Source organism: Fringilla coelebs, assembly GCF_963513975.1.
Source record: "Fringilla coelebs genome assembly, chromosome: 11".
Taxonomy (NCBI): domain Eukaryota; kingdom Metazoa; phylum Chordata; class Aves; order Passeriformes; family Fringillidae; genus Fringilla; species Fringilla coelebs.
In genome coordinates, this window is record NC_140037.1 from 7,247,314 (window position 1) to 7,273,365 (window position 26,052).

Here is a 26,052-nt window from a genome sequence, read left to right on the forward strand (position 1 = left end):
GATCTGCGTCCATGTTGATGCAGCGGCCAGAGGGAGGAAAGTTTGGCAAACACAGTGTGTGTTAAGGGGTAAATTCTACCTCAGGAAGGGTCAAGCCTACAAAATCCAGTACCAAGCCCTGCCTTCCTCTGGAGCTGTGGTGAACAGATGTGTTCAGTTCTGCATTCTGGTTTGGGCCTGCCACCGCTGCACGCTGGGTTTTTTACAGATTTCATTGTGTCAGGTAAGTGGAGAAAACAACAGCAGGATTTGACTGAAGAAAAAGAACATTGGGCCAGCAGGAAAAAAAAGCCAAAGCGAGCAACCAACCATCCTGAAGCCTGTGAGAAGGTGTAACGTCTTGAGAGCTAAAAATCATACAAGAAGCACTTAGCAGAAAGTGTGTCAATCAGCTTAAACCACAATTTCTGCCACCCCAACATTCATTTAAACCCCCTGCCAAGGGAATGTAGCAGGGAAAGGAAATTGAGGGGGCTCAGCCTTTGTGGCAGAGGTTTGTGTAAAACAAAATCCCAGTGGGAGGGGATCCATTAGGAGTGAGGTCTCCTGGCAGGGGACAGAACGCTCTGCAGGTACTTTTTGTTTGAGGCTCGCTTAAGAAATTTATTTAACGTGTTCTTAAAAGTTTAAATGGTCTTTATTAACACCCCCAGCACAAGCTGACATTTGGCTGGGGAGCAGATGCACAGCATGGGGCAGTGGCTGGGAAGGAGCAGCTGCAGATCCAAATATTATTGGGGGGGGGAAGCAAAGGAGGCTGGAGCCAGCCCAGCCAGGGCTGGGGACCCTGACTCTGCTCATGGCTCATTCCTTGTGAAGGAATAAACCTGCAGAGCTCTGAGTCAGTGCACTTTGATTCCCACCAGCATTCCTGGGCTCACACAATGAGCTCTAATTGTTCCAGGGGGGCAAAGAGGACACCCCTGGTGCGTGTGCAGCTTGTGTCAAGTGTGACTCCTGTTTACTGGCACGTTATTTCCTCTTACTCTCAAAGGGTGGGTTTAACATTTTCTTGGAGAGGAAATTTTCTGCATTGCACACGCAGATCATGGAAAAGTAATATTCCTTTGTGACAGCAATGAGGGGAAGTAATGAATAATTTAAGGTTTTCTGCTTTGGCCTTGCCATCCCTCAGAAAGCAGAGTGCCTGCTGCTTAGGCAGATGATTGGAAAATATGTTTATAGCTGTGATGCTGGCAACTGAAGGAGGGAGAGGAGAGTGAGGTAGAGGAGGAAGGGGTGGAGGAAGTCACATCTCCCTGCCTGCTGTCTCCTTCTCTCTGCCATTCCCCTGGGCACAGGTTCCCGTGGCAGAGGGGGCACTTGCTCTCTCTAAGCCACCATGGAGAGTGGTGGAGCTTTGAGAATCCCTCTGTTTGATTAGGGTTCAAAATACACTCAGCAGGACACGAGAGCCTCTCAATCACAATTTCCAAAACTCTGTTTCTTTATAGCTGCTTCTCCAAAGTAGTGTGAGCCTGCTCTGAAAGGTGGACTGTGCAAAGAGGCTGTGGACCTGTCCTGTCATTAAACACTGAGGACACAGCACCTCAGCATTCTCACTGCTCTGGAGCTGATTTCAGTTCAATGGTTGGAACTCCTGCCTCTCTTGTACCTTGTAGCCCAAGTAGTGTTTCTCCTGTTAACATTAAAAATATTATAAATATTTTAAAAGACAGCTAGCACTCCACCACTTCTAGTAAAGAAATGCTTGGCATTCTTTGGTTAATCTGTATTTTAGTACCTTGGTTATTTAATAAGCCTAATAAACAGCCTGAGCTTTGGGAGGGAGGTTTTTTTGGAGGGAGTTTTTTTGGGAGGGAGCATCTTTATGATTTTGGCCAGTGAAAAACATAAGCTACATCCACAAAGCATAAACAGAATCCTCATATAAGGCAGGGGGATACATGTGAACAAATGCCTGGAGATGATGGGAGAACAAATTCCGGGTATGTCAAGTAAAACATCTGAATTATTCATATTGCTGTGTCTAGTAGTCGCATTTGAAAACATCTGCCGACCTCAGGCCAAAATGGGAACTCTTAAACAGGCATATAAATGTCATTTTTGGATGATCTAAAGGCCATATTTTGGAAAGCCAAAACAAAGATGCCCAAATAGAGCAATTACTTCGATTGCTGATTACGCGTCTGACGTGACTGCGAAAGGTCACTGGGAGCAGAGAGACCTGGGATGATCTCAGCAGCTCAGTGGGGTCAGGTCTGGTTCATCTAGGGCAGGAAGCCTTCAAAAGAAGAGAAACTCTTGAGCTGAATTAATGTGATGACTCTCTTTCATCTGAGTCATTACCGAGCAGTGGTTGCAGGGTTTTGCCAGGGACTCTGCCCGTGGTGGGTGGGAGCTGCTGCTCCAACCACTCAGAGCCACCAGAGTTTTGGGCAGGTGTGTTCCAAACAGAGCAGCATTTTGGGCAGGTGTATTCCAAATACAGCAGCATTGCAGGTGAACTGCAAACAGAGCAGAGTTTTGGGCAGGTGCACTGCAAACAGAGCAGAATTTTGGGCAGGTGCACTGCAAACACAGCCGCACTTTGGGCAGGTGTGTTCCAAACTGAGCAGCATTTTGGGCAGCTGTATTCCAAATAGAGCAGCATTTTGGGCAGGTGAACTGCAAACAGAGCAGAGTTTTGGGCAGGTGTATTCCAAATACAGCACTCTTCTGAGCAGGTACGCTGCAAACAGAGCAGAGTTTTGGGCAGGTGTATTCCAAACCGAGCAGCACTTTGGGCAGGTGTATTCCAAATACAGCAGCATTGCAGGTGAACTGCAAACAGAGCAGAGTTTGGGGTAGGTGTACTGTAAAGAGGGCAGAGTTTTGGGGCAGGTGCACTGCAAACAGAGCAGAGTTTTGGGCAGGTGTATTCCAAGCCGAGCAGCACTTTGGGCAGGTGTATTCCAAATACAGCAGCATTGCAGGTGAACTGCAAACAGAGCAGAGTTTGGGGTAGGTGTACTGCAAACAGAGCAGAGTTTTGGGCAGGTGTATTCCAAATACAGCAGCATTGCAGGTGAACTGCAAACAGAGCAGAGTTTGGGGCAGGTGCACTGCAAACAGGGCTGTGTTTTTAGGCAGGTGCACTGCAAACAGAGCGCTGCAAATTAGAGCAAAAGGTGCAAGGGCTGTGATTTCTGCCACCTCCCACCTCGTGGTGCCTCGTTGTTGTGCACTGTTCACTGCTGCAGTCACGCTTGGGGCTGGGCTCCCTGAGCATTTATCCTGCAGACATGTTAATGATGCAGGCACTGATTAAACAGGAGAGTTTATAGAGAGCAGCAGCATCGCAGCATGGCAATTTTAATTAAATGGAATATATTGTGGCTGTTCTTTGCAGTGTGCGGGGTGGGAAAGAGAGCCTTGGGTTCCTTGGGGAAGTTGTGCTCGCTGCATCTCACAAGGATGTGGACTGAGCTCCTGGACAGACAGCAAATGCTGTTGGTGGGACAGCTCTCACATGCATTGGTTGGTGGGTCACTGTGGTTGGGCACAGGCTGTCCCCAGGGAGGGATAAAAGGCTGTGCTGAGTGGCTGCTCTGTGGTGTCTCCCAATATCTGTGTGGGAGAAGATAATTTTCCACCCCCCAGCATCAGGCAGCCAGCTAAAAATCTGTTTTCTTTGCAGGCTTTTTGAGACCCTCCAGTCACTCTTCTGGTCTGTGTTTGGGCTGCTGAATCTCTATGTCACCAACGTGAAAGCCAGGCACGAGTTCACAGAGTTTGTTGGGGCCACGATGTTTGGGACCTACAACGTCATCTCCCTCGTTGTGCTGCTGAACATGCTCATAGCCATGATGAACAACTCCTACCAGCTCATTGCTGTGAGTTACCCCTTCTCTTTCTGCTGCTCTTTCTCCCTGTGTGCCTCATTTGGCTGATGTGCAGCTAGTGGGTCCCTTCTGGGCTGCTGGAGACTGCTGCCCCCAGTTTCTGCCAGCAGGTAGCTGGGATTCCTGCTCACCAGGCTGAATCGTGCCTGAGGAGGAGGTTTTGCTCTGTTTGTAAAGCTTCTTAGCTGGAAAAGGCTCATGGGCTGTGGTCTGCCCCTGTCTGCCCCTGTGGAGTAACCTTGCTGACCACCTTGGGTGTATAAAGGGAAGCCTTCCCACTGCTTCCTGATGTTTGGTTGGAACTTGGGGGGTGGGTGTTGTGGTATATTTTTTAATCCTATTTCTGCTTTCTCATGTGAAACCACGTGTGTCAGGAGCCCAGTCCTGCAATTTCTTTTTCCACAGTCTTCCCACTTGAAATTAGATCATGTCCATCTGTAATACCAGAGTCTCCTGGCTGTATAACCATGTGAGATTCCTGAGTAATCCCAGTGCAGGATGGATCTGAGCTGAGGCAGCTCGGGGCTGTAGAGCCCTTATCAAACTGAACTTTCATTTGAATGTTCAGAACTGTTTTCTCCACTGTAATCTCATTCTGTGTACCCAAAAGCCAATCTGTACCTCGATGATTAAATTTGTCAACAGACTGAAAGCTAAAGCAGCGTGGCTCTGCATTTTAAGGCTCTTTAGATCAGGAAGAGTATGGAAGGAAGCAAAATCTTGTGTGCACAGGACTTCAGGCGAACCAGTGGGCACTTCCTCTCCATTGTGACCACTAACATGATAGGTTTGGAGACAGAGAGGTGCTGAACTGCTGCAGCATCTGGGAGCAAAACAGGAGTGGGGGGAAGCTGTTTGTGTCCCTGCCTGGTCACTCAGTACAGACAGAGTAGAAGCTTCCTCCTCTGCTTTGGGTGACTCTTGTTTTATTCTACAAGATAAACCAGAGCAAAAACAGAACCAGAAGCAGTTCTGCTATTATTTCCATTTCCAAATTCCTGGACCAGTCTCCAGGGATGTGTGTGGGTGAGTTCCTTTCCTGGCTAAAGCACAGAGGGGAGTATTGAGTTGTTTTCTTGAACAGGTTCCACAATTGTTGTTGATTATCTGCTGATTCAAGTGGCTTCTAAATTCACTTGGTCAAATTGCTGATTCTTTTGGACATCTGATCTTTATCATGGTAAAAAGTATGAGAAAAACTGGACCACTGACCTTCCAGATGAGCAGAAAAGCAGTTTATCACAAAGGCATTTATCAGTGTGTTTCAATGCTTCCAGCGCTCTCTCTTTGTTCACTGCTACTCCTCACATTCCAGGGAGACTGGAATGAGGGACAGAAAACAAAGATTCTCTCCTTGGCCATTTTCTCCAATTCCCTTTCCTTTATTGTCATCGAACAGGCTTGTCACTAAGACAAAGCCCCAGCCTAAGACTGGCACAAGAATAGCAGTATTTGCTATTCACTGGGCCACAACCCACTCATCATTCTTTCCCCTGAATAATTCCAGTGATGCAATGACACATTACACACAATCCCCCATGAATTAGAGGAACCCATCATAACAATTAGCTGCAGAGAAGGGTCCAGAGAGGGCTGTTGTGTTAATGGTTTTGTGTCTGGAGCAGCTGGCTCCGGGGACTGGCCCCATCAGAAAGTCTGCCCTTGGAGGACTGAACTCTCCAGATAACTGAGGCCAAGCCTGGAGTGCAGTGAACAGCACCAGCCCCTGCTTGGGAAGTTGGGGAGATGACCCTGGAAATGCTACAGGAGACTTTGTTTTCACTGAAAGTGTGGCTGCAGGTGATACCCAGAGCAGTGATGTTTCCTAGGAAGGCAGGAGGCAGGTGAAATAAATAGGGCAGGAGATCTTTGTCCTTTTTAATGGCTTTATTAATAAAGTGATCAGCTCAGGTGGGGGAGAGCTGATGGGTCACCACCTCTGTTCCCAGGAGTTGTGCAGAGGAGGAGGAGGAGTGCAGCTTTGTCCACTAATCCATGGGCAGAGCTGGGGGTTCCATCCTCACCAGAGCAATCAGGGATCCCCCATTTCCCTGTTTGACATTTCAGCTCCTCTGTCCAGCCAACATCTTTAGGTTATGGTGAAAGGCAAAAAGGGGTCTCAGCGTCTCTGCAGGCTCTGGACTTTGTTCCTCATGCCCAGACATCACTTGGATCTCTTGATTCTGGGTTGGCTCGTTGTTTTGGGGGTTTATTTGCTGAGTTTGGTGGGGGCTTTGCCCTAGTGCATCCTGGCTCCGAGGTTATCAGGGGGGATGCCATCCTCCTGGCAGCAGGCAGGGTGGTACTGACAAAAAGGGAATTCTCAACAACAGAGAGTTACCAACAGACTCTTACCAGGTGATTACAACACCAGGCTAACAAAGAACTCTCCTCTGCCAGAACTGGCTCAACTTGCAATTCTACAACCTTTTTAAAAAAATGGGTAACTCTTTTTTTTTTACTCATGACAGCAGGCACTTCCCATCTCTGCCCAGCTGGGGTCTGCAAGCTGCATTCCTGCATGCTTCCTCTCAGGGACAGATTTCCTTGGTGTGCTTTCTCAGGGCAAACATCAATTAATCTCTCCCCCGAAGAAAACAAGGCGTTAATAAACGTTGAGCTTTACAAATGTGGGGCATTAATTAACCCGCTGTAATCAGGTTCACCCCCTGCTGAATGGCAGCAGGCTGGGTGCTAGACTGGGCATTTCTTCCTCCTGGTGTTTTTATTGCAGTGGGTACACGTGGAATGGCAGCATTCCAGGGGGAAGGAGGGAAAAGGAGTCCTTGGGGTGGGGTGGAGGTCTTCTTCTGCATCAGCAGGAAATCCTGTGAAAGGATTTCCACAAACATCACTGCAGAGCAATAAAACAGATACGGGGGTGAGATGAGAGTGCATCTCTGCCTGCTGACTCCCCTGCAGGGAGTGCTGAGGACATCTTCATTAATCCCATTTGTTAATGAGCCCCAGGCACTGCTGCAGTGCAGACTTTGTCCCCCCCTCTCCTGCAGGGACAGATACACCTGATGCATTTCCAGCACTTGTTTTTCAGGTCAGCTTTTCTCCTGTGCTCACACATGAGTTTCTGCTGTCAGGTTTGAGAAAGGAGATCTGGGCTGCTCCTCCTTGGCCCTTCCTTGTGTCTCCCCAGTCTGAGGATTAGGGTTTGGTGCCTCATTAGGCACTGCAGGCACACAGCATGAAAGCACCCGTGTCTGTGGAAGGCAGGGCAAGGCGAGCAAAGAGTAAAACCCCTGCTTCAAGGGGTTCTTGACTCAGAGAAGGCAGAACTTTTCTGCCATAATTTTGTTGGTTTTTTCCTCAGCTGTTTCAGACTTCAATAAACAACACATACTTCCAGGAGTGCCCTGAAGCAGTTTCAATATCGATTATTTCCAGACAGCCCATTTTTCTCCTTTGCCAAACCATACTCTGGTGATGGCAGACGCCATCTTTCACCAAGAAAGCAAACAAAATCCAAATGCAATGCCCCAAATTTCCATAGCTCGCTGTGCTTCAATATGGGAAGATGAGAATGTTTTATACAAGCAGCACAGGATGCAGTGGGATGTTATGCACTGCCAGCTCCCTCATCTCAATACCTTCCAGACAATGCCATTAGCCGAGGATGGGAAGAGGAATTTGTCACAATCACAAGGGGAAGGACAAGGGAATGCTGTGAGAGTGGCCAGGTGGCTGCATCATTTGTAAGTGGGTGATGAGGACACTCTGTGTGCTGGGCTGTTCCTCATCAAGCCATCCCATCCTCCTGATTTTTTCAGAATAAGGGGGATAGTTGGTGTTCCCCAGGACACAGGTGCATTTTGGCCCGGGGGTTGCCCTCGGGGGCAGGAACACCTGCAGGGATTTAAGGTGTATTTCCTGACAGCCTGTTCCTTGTGGCCACACCTGTGATTATTCTGGGGAGTCAGGCAAGAGTTAGTCACTGGATCTGCACCAGGAGTTGTGACTCTGCAGCAGCAGGAGCGATACCAGTGGGAGAGCAGCAAGCAGGGGCTGTGCAGGATGGAAGGCTGTGCAGGATGGAAGGATGTGAGCCCTCACAGCCTTCAGATGTCCTGGGATAAAACCACAAAGATGCTTCATACCTCAGGGATTACTTACACCCAAGGGAGCCTGAGAAAAATTCCCTCTGACTCCCATGTGGGAAGGTGTTGCAGCCTGGAGTGTGTGATGCAGTGTCCGTGTGTGATGCTGGAATAATGACTTCAGCAGCCAGCACAAAGTTACAAAATTCTTCTGTGTACTGTATTTTGTACCCTCCTGTTGGTTGGTATCTCTGTTATTTCAAGTTAGCTCATCTCAGACAGCTGTTCCTGCAAAAGGCTGCAGTCTTTAAAATAATAAAAAAGTTTTAAGTGTGTCTCTGAGAGTATGTCCAAATTGGAGCTTAGTTTCCAGTGTTTGGGTTGCAGGAATCAAGGCATTGGACACCAAGCTCAGGATGCAGTTTTGGATGATGAAATTAAAGGGAGTGGATTAGCACGAGTAGTTAAGGACAAGAATGAAGAAAAGAAATATTTTGCATAGCAAAACAAAAGCTGTACACGAAACAGAAATGGCATGTGCAGCTAAAAAATAAATAAAACTTTGACTGTAAGTATAGGGATATTAGATATGGAATTTTCTCAATTTTTGCAGGCTAGAGAGTTTAAAAATTAAGGCACAGAGAAACATAAAGATTTTTCAGCTCCCTATTACATTGTTTCCAAGATAACTTTGGATTTCTCCCAGGGGGCAGTTTCAAACTTTTCTTCCTCTGCAAGCACACAGATTCCTCCCCTTTTCTGCAGCAGCTGAACTCCCTCAGCACCATGGCAGTAATTGCTACCCAGTTTAATTCACAACACCAGCAGAAATTCTCTTCCCCCACTGTGATTTGTGACCCTCAGGACTGTCAGAAAATGTTCCTCTGCTTGCACGACCTGCACAGTTATTACCTGGTGGTTTTGCTAAGGAGGAATTTTATGAATCAATAAACTTTGTTTGAGGTACAACAGCTGCCCAGTCCGTGCATTTGGCAGATTTTGGGGTGGTGGGTGTTCTCCTATAGAGGTGAGGCCAGCTCCTGAATCTGGTCTCAGAACTAAGCTCTTTTACAGCATCAGGAAATGTTCATCTCCCAGGTCCATTTCAGCACCATTAATTTGAATTTCTTAGAAATTAAGCCATCAGTTTTTAACTCTGTAATACAGCAGGAAATGAAATTATGCTCTTGTTGTGTTGCCAGTACAAGCTGGGATCAATATTTCTTGAAGCTTTTTATGGTGCAGTGAAACAAGGAGGTTCTGCAAAGAGGATGAAATGGCTCTCCCTTGGTGTGCCAGCTGAGTGAATACCCCTCTTTGTCCCTCGGTTTTGTGGCCCTCAGAGCCTCCTGCTGACCAACACACACATCTGCTGGTCATTTCACCTTTGCTTTATTCTGCAGCACGGCTGTAATTACCCAGATCTCAATTACTGCACTCATCTGTGGATCAGCAATAATTAATTGAAATGGGAAATTCTGCACTGTCAGTGCATTCAGTGATGCTTGGACAGGGGAATGGCCCTGGGCTAAAGGAGGGTGGGTTTAGATCAGACATAAGGAGGGAATTGTTCCTGGGAGGATGGGTTGGCACAGGGTGCCCAGAGCAGCTGTGGCTGCCCCTGGATCCCTGGCAGTGCCCAAGGCCAGGCTGGACAGGGCTGGGAGCACCTGGGACAGTGGGAGGTGTCCCTGCCATGGCAGAGGGTTGGAATAAAATGAGCTTTAAGGTCCCTCCCTTTGGAACCCAGGACATTCCTTGGGCTGCCCTGGAGGACTCGAGACCCTGGCAGGAGGCTCAGAGACCTTGGCACAGAGTCAAAAACACCTGTGCCTTTGATTTTAGCCCATGGAAACAATTACCAACTTTGTGTGAAGAATTACAAGCCACAAGAGTTTGAGTAGAATGGCAGTGAATTTGTCACAGGGTGAAAAAGTAGAATTTTGGGGATTTAGAATGGGGGTTCAGGAGGCAAGATGGAGGAATCTGGGCATGTCCTGTCCTTCTTCTTCTTGTCCTCCATCTTTTGCTGTGATGGTGACACTTCTGGATTGGTTTAGAGCAGAGACAGACTGTCTAACATAGGTCATAGGTATTGGAAAATTATTGTAAATAAAATACATGTAGTTCTTAGTATAAAAGCCAACAGCACCCCAAGGGCAGGCAGTGTGCTATAACCCAACCTGCTGGACAGACCTCAGCAGGGCAGAGAAAGAATGGAACAGATAAGAAAAGATAAACCTTGAAAGGCAGAACCAACAAATCTTGACTTCTTCTTCGGTCACGGGGCTGGGAGAAAAAGAGACTTTAATACCTCGGGGTCATCTCAGCCACAGAAACCCCAGATCTCCCAACCCAGCCCATTCCCTGACTCCATGATTTCTGTTCCATCTCCCATGGAGTGCAATCCATGTGACCCCCACTCCCTGTTCCCTGTGAGGAGCTGCAGCCCTCCTCTCAGGCAGTGGGATTGATTCCCAAGGCTGGGTGCTCCCTCTGCACCTTGTGGCTGGGTGTGGGGGACTGCCAGCAGATTTTTATTGGAAAGTGAAGGGAAATATGCAGCAGTTGGGATGCTCCCATACAGCCTGTGTGTGTGTGAAATTAGCCCTGCAGCCTGGCTCCAGACTGGCAGGCAGCTTAATTGCTTTTTGTTAGCAAGCTAGAGGATCCATTTGAAGGTGTAGAACTGTTTGTCTTTTTGCTGGCTTTGGCCTAATTACATGTAACCCATGGACTTGAATCACATTGTTAATATTCATCTGGTGTTTGCAGAGCCTCTGAATAGAGGCACTCGATGTGCTCCAGCTTCTCGTGCTGCATCTTCTGTTCTTAGACCAGACAAAGCTCGTGCTCCATCCTGGGGTCCAGTCCTGCCTCTCCTCTGAGAGCTGGCAGCAGAATCAGGAGGTTCAGCCTTTCTGTTGCTTTCCATCTTTCCATTCTTTCCATCTTTCCATCCAGGAGTTCATGTGTCCCTGGGAACCACCCTGGCCAAACCATCTCGGGGCTTATTCGGGGCAGAAAAGTTACATTCAAGTAAAAAATAAAAAAAGAAGAGCTGGCAATCTGTAGATGAGACCTGGCTGATTTTAAGATATTCCAGGGAGTTTGCTGGCATTTATTTTTGGAATTTTCAGGCCTCTGGAGGTTTTTGGTGTGGTTAACACCCCAGTGCCCTGCCTGACAGGTCAATAACTCTCTGCCCATTTCCTGTGAGCAGCACAGCAAGGTTTGCTCTTGCTACATGATAGAAGTTGAAGTATCCAGATGGAACCACATAGGTTGCAGCCCCTGCATTATCCCATCTTTTATTTAGGCTTGACAAGCTCAATTAGCATTATCTTGTGCTTCTGCATCGAGGGGACTCTTGTTAGAAAGGCAGGAGAAAAGAGGAAAAGTGAAAGATAAAGGGAGAATATTACTGAGGAAAAAGCAGTGAAATACTAAAAGGGATTTATCTGGGAAGAGCCTTCCCCTGGTGCTGAACAATGGAAACAGCTCTATTACTAAGAATTCTCTGAAATAATGACTTTTTAGATGCCAGTGCTTCAGAGATTTCCATTTGCAACTTGCTGCAGTCTTGCAAATAAATGGATGCTGATCATACAGGCGAAAGGACACACACAACCTCTCCTAATTAAATGGGGATGTGATTAATAACCTGTCTCTGTTTGCTGGTCCTGTTCCCTGTAGCTGAGTGGCTACTCAGCTACAACCCCTGCTTTTTGGGGGAGAAAACACAGAGCCTTCTCTCCTGAGCCAGTGCTCTCTGCACAGCTCAAGGTTCACTTACAGACTTGTACAATCTCATACATTTATAATCTGTCCCTTTCCTTTGGCTCAAGGATGGATTTAAATGGTCGGGACGCAGGATTTTTTAATTTTTGAGCAATTACTCAATTTTTGGCAGCTAAGCTCAGGCACTGCATTTAAGTGGCTGTGCAAGCAGGCTGCCTTACAGAGGTGTTGGGCACCTGCTGCTCCCTCTGCTGCTGTGACCTTTCCAGGCCCAGTAAAACACATAATCCAGCCCCACTGCAGTGCTGAGGAAAGGCAGTTTATGGGCAGCCATAAAAGAGCAGAACACGGAGGCATTTGGTGCCTGAATACTTGCACAGAGTCGTGTTCCTGCCAGGAGCAGGGAGGGGACACGAGGAGCAGCAGCCTTGCCGTTGGTTCTGAGGAGACGAGGGGATGCTGAGATTTGGGGAGGTGAAGCCTGGCACCTCCAGAACCCCCAGAGGCTGCTCCAGCCCAGTTTCACAGTGTCCTGCTCCATCCTCAGCAGGACACCGTGGCTCACAGGCTGGTTTTTGGTTCCTGGGCTCTGTCCTGGTTTAGGGCAAATTTGGGAGAGAATCCCCAAAGAGGGGCCCCTCCAGAAAGCAAACCCACATGGTCCCTCCCTGCAACTGGTTTGGGAAGAATTCCTCAGAGAGAAGTGCAAAGAACCTGTTTATTGAACAGGAACAGCACCCCCAGCACACAAAATGAACAATACTGCGTGACAGTACTCTGTCACTGCTCTGAAAAAGATGACAAATTCAGAAAGTTTCTGTGGGGGTGGTTCCTCTGTTATCAGTCCCTCCAGCGCTGGGGCAGCTGCTGCAGCCACAGGGTGCAAACTCTGGGTGTTCCCAAGTCCCAGTCCGGAACAGGTTCGAGTAGATCCAAAACAGGAAAGGAGAAACAGTCCAGGACGAAATTTGGATTGTTTATCTAATCTAACTAATGAGAAGAAGCAAGAAGTGAGAGCAAGCAGAAGTAGGAGCAAGCAGAAGCAAGAGCAAAAGCCAAAAGCCCAGCAAAAAGCAGAAGCAGCACTATGTACTGCCCCGTCTGTGTGTCCTGCCGGCCGTGGGGGAGCGGCTGATAACGAGCCAAAACAAAACATTCCCTCTGCAGAGCCAGTCTTGAAGGCACAGACCATAATATCCAGCATAAACAGCACACACAGATGGGGGTACCAGCATCCTAATGTCAGCCTAGGACGGGGAGGTGAAGCCTGGCACCTCCAGAACCCCCAGAGGCCGCTCCAGCCCAGTTTCACGGTGTTCTGCTCCATCCTCAGCAGGACACCGTGACTCACAGGCTGGTTTTTGGTTCCTGGGCTCTGCCTGGGGTTTGTCCTTCCCCTTTGAAGTTCACCTGCAGCAGCCCAGCTGGAGGAGCCAAGGTCAGGCACTGAGTGCAAGGTGGTGAATTCTGCAGTGCTCCTTCCTGCCAGGGCAAGTTTGTGCCAGGGAATCATCCTGGCTGTGTCCAAGGGAGTCCAAGGTTCCCATCCACCTGCAGCAGGTGGCCTGGACTGACAGACTGAGCACCCTGAGGCCGGAATAGAGAGCTGAGTTTGATTCCTGAGCTTTAGGAATGGTTGCTCAGAGAGCAGCAGCCACTTTCTGGAGCCCAGCAGTGTCTCCAGGTGTAATGCAGATATGATTCCTTTAGCAATGAGAACTTTATGGACTCTTGGGTTAAAAAAAAGACCTTTGAGGATCAAATCCCAACCTGACTGGCTATGCAGAAAAAAACCAAAGACAATCTTCTGGAAATAGGGCAAGTGAAAATGAGGCCAAGTTTGTTTCTTTTTTGCCCTAGCACTAACAGAGTCATCAGCATTCCAACACTTTGGGTTATCCATACCTGCTCAGCCCTCCAGTTCTCCAGGACATGTGAGGTTTTGGTTTTGACCTGGCTGGAGGTGGTTAAGTTATCAGCACAGATTCCCCTTATCTCTCTGACCTTCAGCATGAGAAGAGGCTCTGATCAGGCAGTGATGGAGGAGAAAGAATGGATGGCAGGAAGAACAAAGCCTTGGTGATATCTTCCTGCCGAGGCTTTTAGAGAGCTGTTTCTCTGCATGACCTTCCCACTGCTCAGATTTATTTGACTATTAAAATAAAAACTGAACTTAACTGGAATATGACTGCAGAAACAAAAAAGGTGTCAGTTCCCATAATTTAACTGCAATAAAACCAGCACAATCCCCAGTTCTCTGTGTTTTCTCCAATATAATATTCCCTGGCCTTCTCATTAGCTATCATTGCTTCCATCCAAGATGCTGCTGGGAGATAAAAAGTATTTGATATATATCTATATATGTACATATAACCTAAATACATTGTGGAATGCAGCATTGCAAGCCATAATAAAAATTTTAATTATGAATATCTTCTGCACATGGAAGTTATAAATAGCAGAGATGCTAAAGCACGCATTTTCCAAGTACAAACAAACTGATTCCCTGGGGCTGGGAGAAGCAGCCAAGGCTCTGGGCAGGGATGGGCAGTGCCACAGCTCCTGTGACAGGTCTGCTGGGCTGTCACCCAGGGGGAAATGTCCCTGCTCTCTGCCCCTCCTGGCGCGTTCAGAAACCACTTGTGGTTTTCTTTTCCATTTCCATAATTCCTGAACCTCTTTGGCTGTGCTCCAGAGATGGAGTCCTTCACCCAACTTCTAACAAAATGCAGGTCCTGTGCTGTCTCTTGTTGACATTGCACTGGCCATTCCCAAGTGGGGGGCCTTGGACACTGCAAAATTCAGGACATTTTCCCTCCCTTCCTCCATTGCAGTGTGTTCTTTCACAGGCTCTGCCATGTGGGATCTTTCCCAGCTTTCATGTTCTGAAGGCTCACAGTCCCAGTGATGGGTTACCTGCTATATAAAACTTGGCATTTGAGGTTTTTTCTCCTCTGTGCTCTGTTTGCCTTCCTCACCTCAGAGCCTTGCTGCCTTTTGCCAGACAAGGGAAGCTGTTGCCTGAAGTCATTTACCTGCATCCTGCTCCAAGAATTCCCTTTCCTTGTTTCCCAGTGCCAGTATTTATTTGTGAGTATTTCCTCAGGACCTGCCCGTGCTCCTTTTCTGTGCTGGAGCCAAAACCCCCCTGTGTCCCCCTTGGAGCTGCTCTCCCTTTCTCCTCACCTGCTGCTGCAGGGGCTGCTCCAGGAGGGTTTTCCCTGCTCCAGGTGGGTTTTCCCTGATTTTCCTCTGCCAGGGGCTGGCTGTCCCAGGGCACTGCCACTGCAGCTGCCCAGGACTTGCCTTGTGCTCCTCAGTGCTTTCATCTCTTCTCTGGCTGTCTCATGCCCTGACTGTTCTAATTGCTTTTCCTAATGCTAGGTTGTCCTCCTTTAGTAATTTTTCTTGCATTATTTTGGAGATTGATCCTATTAAGTTCTTACCCCTCAGTATGTCATCCCCAGCTTTGAAAGCAAAGTCATTTGTTGCCAGCTGCAGCTGAATTACCTATGCATTAATTGACTTTGTAGCTTCCTGATTTTCTCACAGACTTTTTCTTTCTATGACATCCTTTCTTTTGAAAAATGTTAAGCACCACTTACGTCAAATAGCCTGCTTGGAATTTTGCTGCTTGCTTCCCTGAGCTTGTCACCAAACCCCCGAGCTCTGCTGATGTTATTTCCAGTTTGCCTGACACATATTACAAAATTAACAGCTTTGAAACAGCACAAGAGTTGCCTGCGTGGAGCTCTGTAAAGATTAAATTTCTCCTGACCCTCTTTCTGCAGTGCTTTCTGTTCAGGACACACAAGGGCATCTTTCTTGTGCTAGCCTGCTTGAACAGCCAGCCCTGATTCGTTTTCTGTGCAGTTTCCTGCTCTGGGTTGAGCACAGAGCAATAAAGAGGCACGTGGAGAGAGAAATGTATTGAATGGGGTCTAATGACTTCTCTTAGGCTTTGCAGCACTGCTAATTACACAGCAAAAAAGGCACCTTTGAAGTTCCTGTGCCTCCGGGGCAGCCAGCCTCCCTTGCTCAAGGTAAATGTGACATCTCCTCCTTCCTTCCTAGAGCAAAGCCCAGCTCGGGCACATCCTTATCCTGTGGGGCTGCTGGTGGCTCTCCCTGGGGTGGGACAGCAGCAGAGAACTGCTCCTGCTGCAGAAATCCTGCCAGCACTCCTGGCACAACTAGAAAGCTTCTCCTCCCTCCTCCAGAGGCACTCAGCCACAGCCAGACAGCCTGGTCCCCAGGGCACTGTCAGAGCCATCTATATCTGCATCTGACAGGCAGCAGCCTGATCCCCAGCCTAGCCACTGCCTGTTGTGTAATAAAACACAAGAAAGGCTCACACAGCCCTTTTGGTGCCAGCCAGAGTGATGCTGGAGCTCTCTGTAGGTTATTCCTTCCAGGTGGGAGGATTTGCATCCCAGGGAGTCCCAGAGGAAGGGGCAGGAGCCCTTGGGCACCTCTGGGTGGCACAGAGGAGCTGGAGCAACTGATCATCCTGGGATTGTTCCACAGTGGAAAAGTTGGAGGATCTCAGCATGCCTGGCTGCTGAGCATCAAATCACCCCAGCATTCGCTTTCAGAGAAATATTGGGGTGATTTGGGTTGGAGGGGACCTCCAAGATCATCCAATTCCACCCCCTGCCATGGGCAGGGACACCTCCCACTGTCCCAGGCTGCTCCAAGCCCCATCCAGCCTGGCCTTGGGCACTGCCAGGGATCCAGGGGCAGCCCCAGCTGCTCTGGCACCCTCACAATAAAGGAATTTATGAGGGTTTGAGCCACAGCTCTGCACCAGCCTGGTCCAGAGTGCAGGGACGCCTGCAAAACCCACAGGGTGCCCAAAATCCATCTCAGCCCTGAGCCAACCAAATCCTGGGGCTATCCCAGAGCTCCCAGGGGTGTTGGGAATATAGAGCCAGGGGATGGGACTCCATGCCTTGATTTGCCACAGGCTTTCCACAGGATGAGCTTCAGCTCCTGTGTGCTAAGAGGAACTAACAGTGATGCCCTGCAGCAGCTTCCCAGGCAGGAGGGAGCTGGAATAACTCCTGGAGAGCTTCAGGAGCCCGGAGGCTGTGGCAGAGTGTCCCCCTGATGCAGACAGCCCCTTCCCAGCCAGCTGGGTCTGTGTGGCTGGCTCAGGACTCACTGCTGTCACTGGCAGAGTGTGACCCACCCTGCATGGCCCGAGGAGGAGAGGTGATGGAAATCTTTATAGAAAACATCTCAGAAACTGTAAACAACGCTTTTTCTACACAGAGATAAGGACGGAGATTAATGTCAGAATTACCCTGGATAATTAGTGTAGCAGGTAATCATTTAAAATCTGGCACATCTGTGAATACATCGCTTTGACTGAATTAGAAAATATTTGCAACTGCTACAGTGAAATGGCCTCAGCCATCCCACAGGGAAATCTTGGTGGGAGATTAATTCTCACTTCAAATGGCAGAGATTTGCAAGAGGATTATGTGGCCAGGATGACACATTCACATTGTGATGGGAAGTGAGACAGGTTTTTTTTCCTCACAGCAGAGCTGAGTGCTGGTTCCTTTGAGTTCATGTGTTCTTTGAGCTTGAGGGCTCGGCCCTCTTAAGTGTGGAGTGTTTGATAGCTGAAACGCTGAGCAGTGCTTGAAAGAAAATGGTGACAAGAAGAAGGGTGAGAGAGACAGAAGCTCTCAAAGAGAGGACACTGAAATCCCAACTTAGATTAAAATTCCTAAAGCAGCAAGGTCACGCTGGCAAAGCTAGTGAATGTGGGGTTTGAGCTTATTATAAATGTCACCAAAGAGCTGTCACCCAAGAGCACTGCAGGAGGCAGCACAGGTCTGGGAGGATCCTGCACTCACTGCTCAGACTCAGGCAGCTCCCAAAAATGTGTCTCTTGCCCAGGGGCCAGCAGTCACTGGGGGAACACTCCAAACCCGGAGCACACCTGGCGGGGCCACATTCCTGATGTCCTGGCTGTCTGTCCCAGGTGCTCCAGGTCTGAACTGGGTACAGGACAGACACTGAAGTGGCTTTTTGGTGCTCAGCACAGGGAGGAGAGTTCGGGAAGCTGTAGCTTTGTGCGAGGATTTTATTGCTTACAGCTCTAAGGAGAGCTCTAACCAAGAAAATGGTGGTTTCCTGGCACACAAAGACATTGTCAGTAAAACTGAAGTGTCTCTTTGCTGTATATTTCCAACACAAAACTGCTGCCAGGAGCTCTCATCTGATTTGCTCAGGTTCACAAAACATCAAGGTGAATAATTGAGACAGGCTGCGTTCCCAAACTCTGGGGAATTTGCAGCAGCAGAACACAGAAGGGGAGAAAAGACACTTGGAGCTTTCAGAGAGGTTTGGTGCACCTGTTGTCTGAGACAGCACGAGAAGAAATACAGGTGGGGTGAAGCCAGCATCCACAGACACACCCAGACCAGCAGGGATTTGTTCAGACCAGCCTCCAGACTCCCCAAGGGAAAAGCCTTGTTGAGCTTCACTGTGCAGTCACAGAATCTCCTCTGCCTGGAGCTGATGGTCTTAGAGGGCTTTTCCATGGTAATGATTCCACATCCAGGTGAAGCACAGAAAGTGCAGCTCAGGCCCCTTCTCTCCCCCTCCCTGGTCCCTCTGGGCTCACCTGGCCTGCAGTGCCCATTGTTCCTCTTGTTTCTGCTCAAGCTGCCCAGGTCTGGAAGGGCTCAGGTGGAAAGATGGGCATGAGGGAGCTTTCAGGTGTGGGCAGGGAGCAGCCAGCCCTGCCTCTGGAAGAGACAAATGAACTAAAAATGAGCAGGAGTTGTTCTTTTTCTTTTCTTTCTTTCTTTTTTTTTTTTTTTAATGGTGGCAGTTATTCCTACTGCTACAAACTGCCTTTTATTTACTACCCAGGACTCAATTTCCAGCAGCATCCACTCGTGACAGTTCACAGCAATGCTGCAGCTCACCTGTTCATGGGGTGTGATGGTGTTTGAGGAAAAAGGGGCAGGACAGGCTGCCCCTCTGAGCTTCCCTGTGGCTTGCAAAGAGCCCCTGTGGTAAACTGGCAGGGGACAATGATGTTCTGGGCTGGTTCAGCCATCTGCAGAGATTAATGTGCTCCCGGGCCGCCGAGACAGTCGTTCTAAATCCAGGGCTGCACATAATTTGAATACATTACCAAAATGGAGTTCAGCTGCACCTCACTGTCAAAATGTGAGCATATTTTACTTGTGTCAGGGCGCTGGAGCGTGGCCAGAGAGCCAGTGTAGTAATTTTTTGGGTAGATGTTGAGCAATATTTTATTAAACTCCCTGTCCTACACTTCAGTGCCTGCCTGCCAGAGCTGCAGCCCAGCACCCCTCGCTCAATAAGCTGCTTGTTCCAGCCTTGCTGAAATCTCCTCAGAAAATTAAAGCCCTGCATTGTCCTTTTCTCCCACCTTGTGCTGTTCTTAGCCTGAATCACCGTGGCTTTGGTTTAATCTGGTGTCAGACACCGTTCACGCAAATGCTGAAATGTCACAACCATCAGCTTAGCGCTGCTCTGCAGTGCTAACAACACACACTACAACATTTCTGCTCACTCTGCCGGTGCCAGCTGCGTTCAGCACAAATTATTTCCCCCCCTTTTCTGCCTAATGTCAGAATTTCTGCAGAACCTACAAAGCAGTGGCGTTTTTTTCAACTTTAAAACTAGCACAAAGCAGTATGAGATCTCTTTTGGGTCTCTGCGGCATCTCTGGCTGCAGGGAGCTGCCTCTGTCCTGGTGTTGGAGGGAATGTGCACTGTGTTACTGGGTTGGCTCCACCATCATTAAAAATTGACTAAATTTTGCTCCCCAAACACAGCTATTCTGAAGTCTGTAAGGTCAGTCTCTTCCATAGCTCAGCATTCCTTTCCTGGGGACTGTATGGACCTGTGTCCAGCTGGGAATTGATGGTGTTAACTTCCCACCTCCACTTTGTTGGGGTGAAAAACACCAGGGCACAGCAAGCCATCATGGTGATAATATAAATACAAAACCCACCAACCCCAGAGTGAAATGTCTCCTGGCTTCTGTAAGGATAATGCAGAGGCAAAATGTAAAATACGGTGCACATAAAATGTGTCATTTCCTTATAAGAGCAGAATTAATGGAGGCCATAAAGAACAAATCAAAAACCACTATGGAAGACCTTTTTCCCAGGGAAGAATATGATAATTCATTGGATTTAGACATGAGGAACAGTGGTTTGTGATAATAAAAGTGCTAGCAAATAGCAAAATAAGAAATGTGTTTTCTTGCTTCTTGCTTTGGTGAGCTAATAAGCACAACCTCTTAAGGACAAAGCTGGCCTCTAGCACAGGGAATTCTCCTTGCTGGGTATTGCTCTCTGGCCTCTAGCACAGGGAATTCTCCTTGCTGGGTATTGCTCTCTGGCCTCTAGCACAGGGAATTCTCCTTGCTGGGTATTGCTCTCCCCTGGCCTCTAGCACAGGGAATTCTCCTTGCTGGGTATTGCTTTTCTGTGGCCTCTAGCACAGGGAATTCTCCTTGCTGGGTATTGCTCTCTGGCCTCTAGCACAGGGAATTCTCCTTGCTGGGTATTGCTCTCCTGTGGCCTCTAGCACAGGGAATTCTCCTTGCTGGGTATTGCTCTCCTCTGGCTCTAGCACACAGAATTCTCCTTGCTGGGTATTGCTCTCCTCTGGCTCTAGCACAGGGAATTCTCCTTGCTGGGCATTGCTCTCCTCTGGCTCTAGCACAGGGAATTCTCCTTGCTGGGTATTGCTCTCCTCTGGCTCTAGCACACAGAATTCTCCTTGCTGGGTATTGCTCTCCTCTGGCTCTAGCACAGGGAATTCTCCTTGCTGGGTATTGCTCTCCTCTGGCTCTAGCACAGGGAATTCTCCTTGCTGGGTATTGCTCTCGTCTGGCTCTAGCACAGGGAATTCTCCTTGCTGGGTATTGCTCTCCTGTGGCCTCTAGCACAGGGAATTCTCCTTGCTGGGTATTGCTTTTCTGTGGCCTCTAGCACAGGGAATTCTCTTTGCTGGGTATTGCTCTCTGGCCTCTAGCACAGGGAATTCTCCTTGCTGGGTATTGCTCTCCTCTGGCTCTAGCACAGGGAATTCTCTTTGCTGGATATTGCTCTCTGGCCTCTAGCACAGGGAATTCTCCTTGCTGGGTATTGCTCTCCTCTGGCTCTAGCACAGGGAATTCTCTTTGCTGGATATTGCTCTCTGGCCTCTAGCACAGGGAATTCTCCTTGCTGGGTATTGCTCTCCTCTGGCCTCTAGCACAGGGAATTCTCCTTGCTGGGTATTGCTCTCCCCTGGCCTCTAGCACAGGGAATTCTCCTTGCTGGGCATTGCTCTCCCCTGGCCTCTAGCACAGGGAATTCTCCTTGCTGGGCATTGCTCTCTGGCCTCTAGCACAGGGAATTCTCCTTGCTGGGCATTGCTTTCCTCTGGCTCTAGCACAGGGAATTCTCCTTGCTGGGCATTGCTCTCTGGCCTCTAGCACAGGGAATTCTCCTTGCTGGGCATTGCTCTCCCCTGGCCTCTAGCACAGGGAATTCTCCTTGCTGGGCATTGCTCTCTGGCCTCTAGCACAGGGAATTCTCCTTGCTGGGCATTGCTTTCCTCTGGCTCTAGCACAGGGAATTCTCCTTGCTGGGCATTGCTCTCTGGCCTCTAGCACAGGGAATTCTCCTTGCTGGGCATTGCTCTCCTCTGGTCTCTCCGTGCTGGGTATTTTTTTCACCCCAGCTACATTTCACACCAATTTTTTTGCACCCACCCCCAGCGAGGGAGATGTAAGGGGTGCCACTGCTCTTCCTGCAGCTGGGGAAACCCCTCAGCCCTCCCCTGCTCAGCCTGGCTCCAGGAACACAGCTGCCTGCAGCTGCTGATGGTCTCTGCCCTCCTCCCGCAGGACCACGCGGACATCGAGTGGAAGTTTGCGCGGACGAAGCTCTGGATGAGTTACTTCGACGAAGGCGCCACTCTGCCCCCTCCTTTTAACATTGTCCCCAGCCCCAAGTCGGTCTGGTACCTTTGCAAGTGGATCCACAACCAGCTGTGCCCAGGAGATGACTCTGACAACGAACAGAAGAGGCACGAAAACCTCAAAACATTCACAGTAAGGAGCTCACGGGTTTGTGCTCGGTGTCTGGGGGGTGTTGGGGATGTTCAGGGTTGGGAGGGATCAGCAGGGGGCTGCTGGCTCATCACTTGCTGTCTGGGTTTGAAAAGACAGGTGTCTGCTAAAGAAGGCAGGAGCCTCCTGTGAAATGGGAAATGTAAACCCCCTCCCTCCAAATTATTATGAGTTTGAAACTAAGAAGCCGTCAGACAAAAGTATGGGAATAGGAATAACAGTTCTTTATTAGGAAAACTAAAATACAAATGCAAGAGTACAAACAAACAAAACAAACCCTGCCAGAGTCAGCCCCTGCCCTGTCCCCTGTGTGTCAGGGTGGGGGCACAGCCCCATCCCAGGGGGGCTCAGCCCTCCTGCAGTGCCAGCTGTGGCTCTGCTGCAGCAGGATCCTGCACAAGGGGGGAGTTTTCCTCTGCAGCTGCAGGGCTGCTGGAGATGGGCCTGCTCTCCCTCTGGGAATGCAGGGCAGGAGAAAGCTGCTCCTCTGGGAATGCAGGGGGCAAAGGCTGCTGTGCTGTTCCAGGGCAGATTGTATCCAGGTAGGAATGCTTGGCTCCTGCCCTGGGCACAGCATCTCCCCATGGGATGGTGGAATTTGATCAGCCCTGCAGGGACACTCCCTGGCCATGGACAGCAGAGATCTCCTGGAGGGAGGATGGGCTGTGGAGAGATAAAGAAAACTGCCCCATGCACAGCAGAGAACTGCCTCACCTTTAACAGATGACAAACAGAACACACCCCCAGCTAAGCCTGAGACACGTGCTCAGAGCCATGGGGAGCTCTAAAGGCAGGAGCAGACAGGTGACACCCCTGTGCCTTTCTCTTTCCAGGAACGTCACGCTGACAACCTGATTCAGAATCAACATTACCAGGTAAACTTTTGGGCACATCAAGTTTTTACTTGCTGTTTTCTTTCACCTCCTCATTTTCCAATACCTCAATTCTTGCTTGCTTCCAGAATATATTTTGATAAGTGTAGGTCCTCTAAGAGGATTTAGCTTATCATGGATTAAAGCATTTCCTCGTTGGAGGTGGATGGTTCAGTGGATCTGTCCTTGCCTTTCAGCCCCTCTGGAATAGTGGAAAACTTGCAGGTATCAGTGTGGCTGCTGAAGTCAAGGTCACATCCCCATTGCCATCAGGCTGTCAGGACATCCTGATTCAAACTATTTCTGCAGCATTTTTACGCTCCTGAATTGTTCCTCTCTTGCTCCTTTTTGTAAAGCACCCCTAACTCAGACTGTGGTTGGGATATTCTTTTGTTAGGGACAGCTCGGGAAGGAGGAATGATTCCTTTATTGAATCTTGCTGGTTTGTTTATTCTCAGCCTGCCTGTCACCAAGTACTCATTAAACTCAACCTACAAAAGGATGAAAGTTCATTAAAAGCACCAGCTTCAGCCCTTGAATTCAGTGGGATGTATTATGCCAGCACACTGGGAGGAAAACAATTCTCCAGAATGTTAGGTGGTGCGTTAGGCTCCACTGCCAAAAGCCATTAGTAATTTGTCTTAAGACATCTCCTGCTTTCTGAAGAGCACTTTTATCAGAAGTTGGTGGTTAACATAATTAGTCACCTCTGACAACTGGCATATGGAGCTTTCTGACTTCACAGCACAGCTTACGGCTGCGACACTGGGATCTCTGAAAAACCTCCCAGCAAAGCCTCGCTGCAGACACCATCTTCAGCTTGGTGTTGCTCTGGCTTGTTTGGGAAGGGGGGGAGATTCAGGGCAGGTTTGGAGTAGTCTCTTCCCTGCACACAGCAGGCACAAACAGCCTGGCTGTGTTTTGGCTGGCACAGATAAATGCGCAAGCTCAAAGCGCCAGTTTGCTCCTGTGAAGCCATCAGGGAGGGACGTGAGCAGAGCAAAATGGAGCTCATCCAACCAAAAACATGGAGTGTAGCAGACAGGTGACACAGAGGAGTGAGAGTCCCTGAAGAAGTCACTGAGAGTGTGGTTTGGCCCTTCCAGTGCTGCCCACGCATGGTGCAGCCACCCTTAAAGGAGTTTCTGCCCTTAGGGAGCACTCAGGCAGCTGCAGATGTGGTTTGAGGGGAATGTCCATTGACCCATGGGATCCTGGCTGTTCTTCACATTATTTATTGCCAACAGGGCCTCCTTGGCTTCAAATACTTGATAAACCACCTTCAGATGCCAAATTTAACCCATCACAAGACGCAGTGTGCACATGAGATTGGTAATTGTAAAACCTTTCAGCAGCTGAGATTAAAGAGCACATCCAAGAGCTGCTTGGAGAGAGCACTCCTAGAATTTTTTTTCTCCATGACTTGCACATCTACAAGCCCCAGCACAAAACAACTGCTTTGCCTTTAGTTAAAAACTGAGCATCCGTGAGGTGGAAGCTGTATCACCCCTTCCCAAGGTTTGCTCTGCTTAAAAGGAAGCATTTTGTTCCTGGTGGTGAGTGGTTTTTAACCAGCAGAGTCAGGACAGCTGCTGTTGGCAAGAGCTCAGGGAAAGGCAGCAAGAGCAGAGTTTGGGCTGAGCTAGCAATTGAATCACTTGGACTGTTTCCTATTCCAGGAAGTGATAAGAAATCTTGTGAAAAGATACGTCGCTGCAATGATAAGAACTTCCAAAACCAACGAAGGTTTAACTGAAGAAAACTTCAAGGTAATTTATTATTCCTCAATAATAATTTGTTTTATTAGTTCAAACAGCCACTTGCAGAGTTTGCACTAACTTGTTAAGGTGATTTGTGGTGTGTGGAAATAGGATTGTGACTGGAGCTGGGACTGCATCTGATGGGCCTGTGGGGTCTTGTGGGCAGAGTGAGTTATTATTGAGTGTCTTCCTATATGACCACCTTCCATATGTTAAAATACAATATGCTATGCGGACAAAAGCATTGGAAAAGAATAGGAGTGAAATATGTGGTTTGAGTCAACATCACATTCCCAATCCTAATGCAGACAGAGTTGAGGAATGGGTTGGGGTGGATGGATATTAAGAACACTCACCAACAAATGTAAATTTGGGGCTATCAGCCAGACAGGATTCCTGCCATATTTCAGCCGTTTTCCCTCTTCTGTAACTCTTTTATCTGACTTTCCGGGGTGTGCAGGGGGGGTTGATCATCAGTCCCCAGCTTTTGGAGACAACAGCCTTGTGAGGTCCCAGCTCTCAGCACTGCCAACACATTTCTGTGTGACGCTGGCCGTGGGTGTGATGTTCTCGTGGGATTTGGGACCAGCCGCTGGCACAGCTGAGCTCTGCCGAGGGAATGGGGTCATTCCTTCGTGTCAGGGCTTAACTCCTGTCTCCTCTTGCCCCAGGAATTAAAACAGGACATCTCGAGCTTTCGCTATGAAGTTCTGGACCTCTTAGGCAACAGGAAGCCCCAGAGGAGAAGTTACTCCACCAGCAGCACGGAGGTGTCCCAGAAGGAGGAGACAAACGAGGAGGGTGCTGGAGAAAAACCCAGAGCCAAGAGCGTGTCCTTCAATGTAGCCAACAAGAAGAAGGACTTCAACGTGTCTGCCCTGATTAAAACCATGTCTGGGATCAACATGGTGGAGGAGAAGCCGAAAAGCAACGGGATCAGCAAGCGCTCCTTCGTGCGCAACGGGAACAGAGTGCAGAGGCTCTCCAGCTCCAAGAAGGAATCCTTCAAGAGGCTGGGCCTGCTCTTCTCCAAGATGAACGGCCACGTGCCCGAGCCCAGCTCAGAACCCATGTACACCATTTCAGACGGCATCATCCAGCCACACTACATGTGGAAGGACATTAAATATTCTCCCATGGACAGAGAGAGGGAAGAGAATTGTTCCAAAAGTGAAATTAACCTCAATGAGGTGGCCTACAGTGGGAACACGAGACTCACAGGACAGAGCAAGGAGTGCCCTGTGGTTTGTACCAGTTCCCTTCACTGTGCTTCCAGTATCTGTTCCTCTAACTCCAAACTCATAGACTCGTCAGAGGATGTGTTTGATTCGTGGGGAGAGGCCTGTGACTTGTTTATAAACCAGTGGAAAGATGGGCAGGAGGATCATGTCACCACCCGGCTCTGAGCAAAGCTCTCTTAACTCTCACTGCAAAACTCAGCCAAGTATTGGTAATTGTTTGCTCTCATCTGGTTCAGCATCACTGTTTCCTTTCTGTCCACAGGTGAAAAAAAAAGTGTAAGCCTACTTACGTTATAGCCTATTTTATAGCCATCTGCACTTTTTTTAATTTGCTTTTTCTTACACTCACTAATACTAAACCAATGGTTTCACCATTTATAAGGTTGCCATAAACCACAGGAATCCCTTTGGGTGCAGTCTT

General features: G+C 48.8%; 1 protein-coding gene across 1 annotated transcript in view; it reads left to right on the forward strand.

Moving 5' to 3' along the window:
• The window catches only part of TRPC5 (transient receptor potential cation channel subfamily C member 5), a gene marked incomplete at both ends in the record, with an annotated part of 68,142 nt that extends 42,346 nt beyond the window's left edge, over positions 1 to 25,796 (forward strand). Inside the window, 5 exons of the mRNA XM_084212775.1 lie at positions 3,641 to 3,836; positions 21,534 to 21,740; positions 22,592 to 22,633; positions 24,310 to 24,399; positions 25,062 to 25,796. Coding sequence (XP_084068901.1) covers positions 3,641 to 3,836; positions 21,534 to 21,740; positions 22,592 to 22,633; positions 24,310 to 24,399; positions 25,062 to 25,796 — 1,270 coding nt within the window. The remainder of the gene's footprint in view (positions 1 to 3,640; positions 3,837 to 21,533; positions 21,741 to 22,591; positions 22,634 to 24,309; positions 24,400 to 25,061) is intronic.
• Between the last annotated feature and the right edge of the window lie 256 nt (positions 25,797 to 26,052).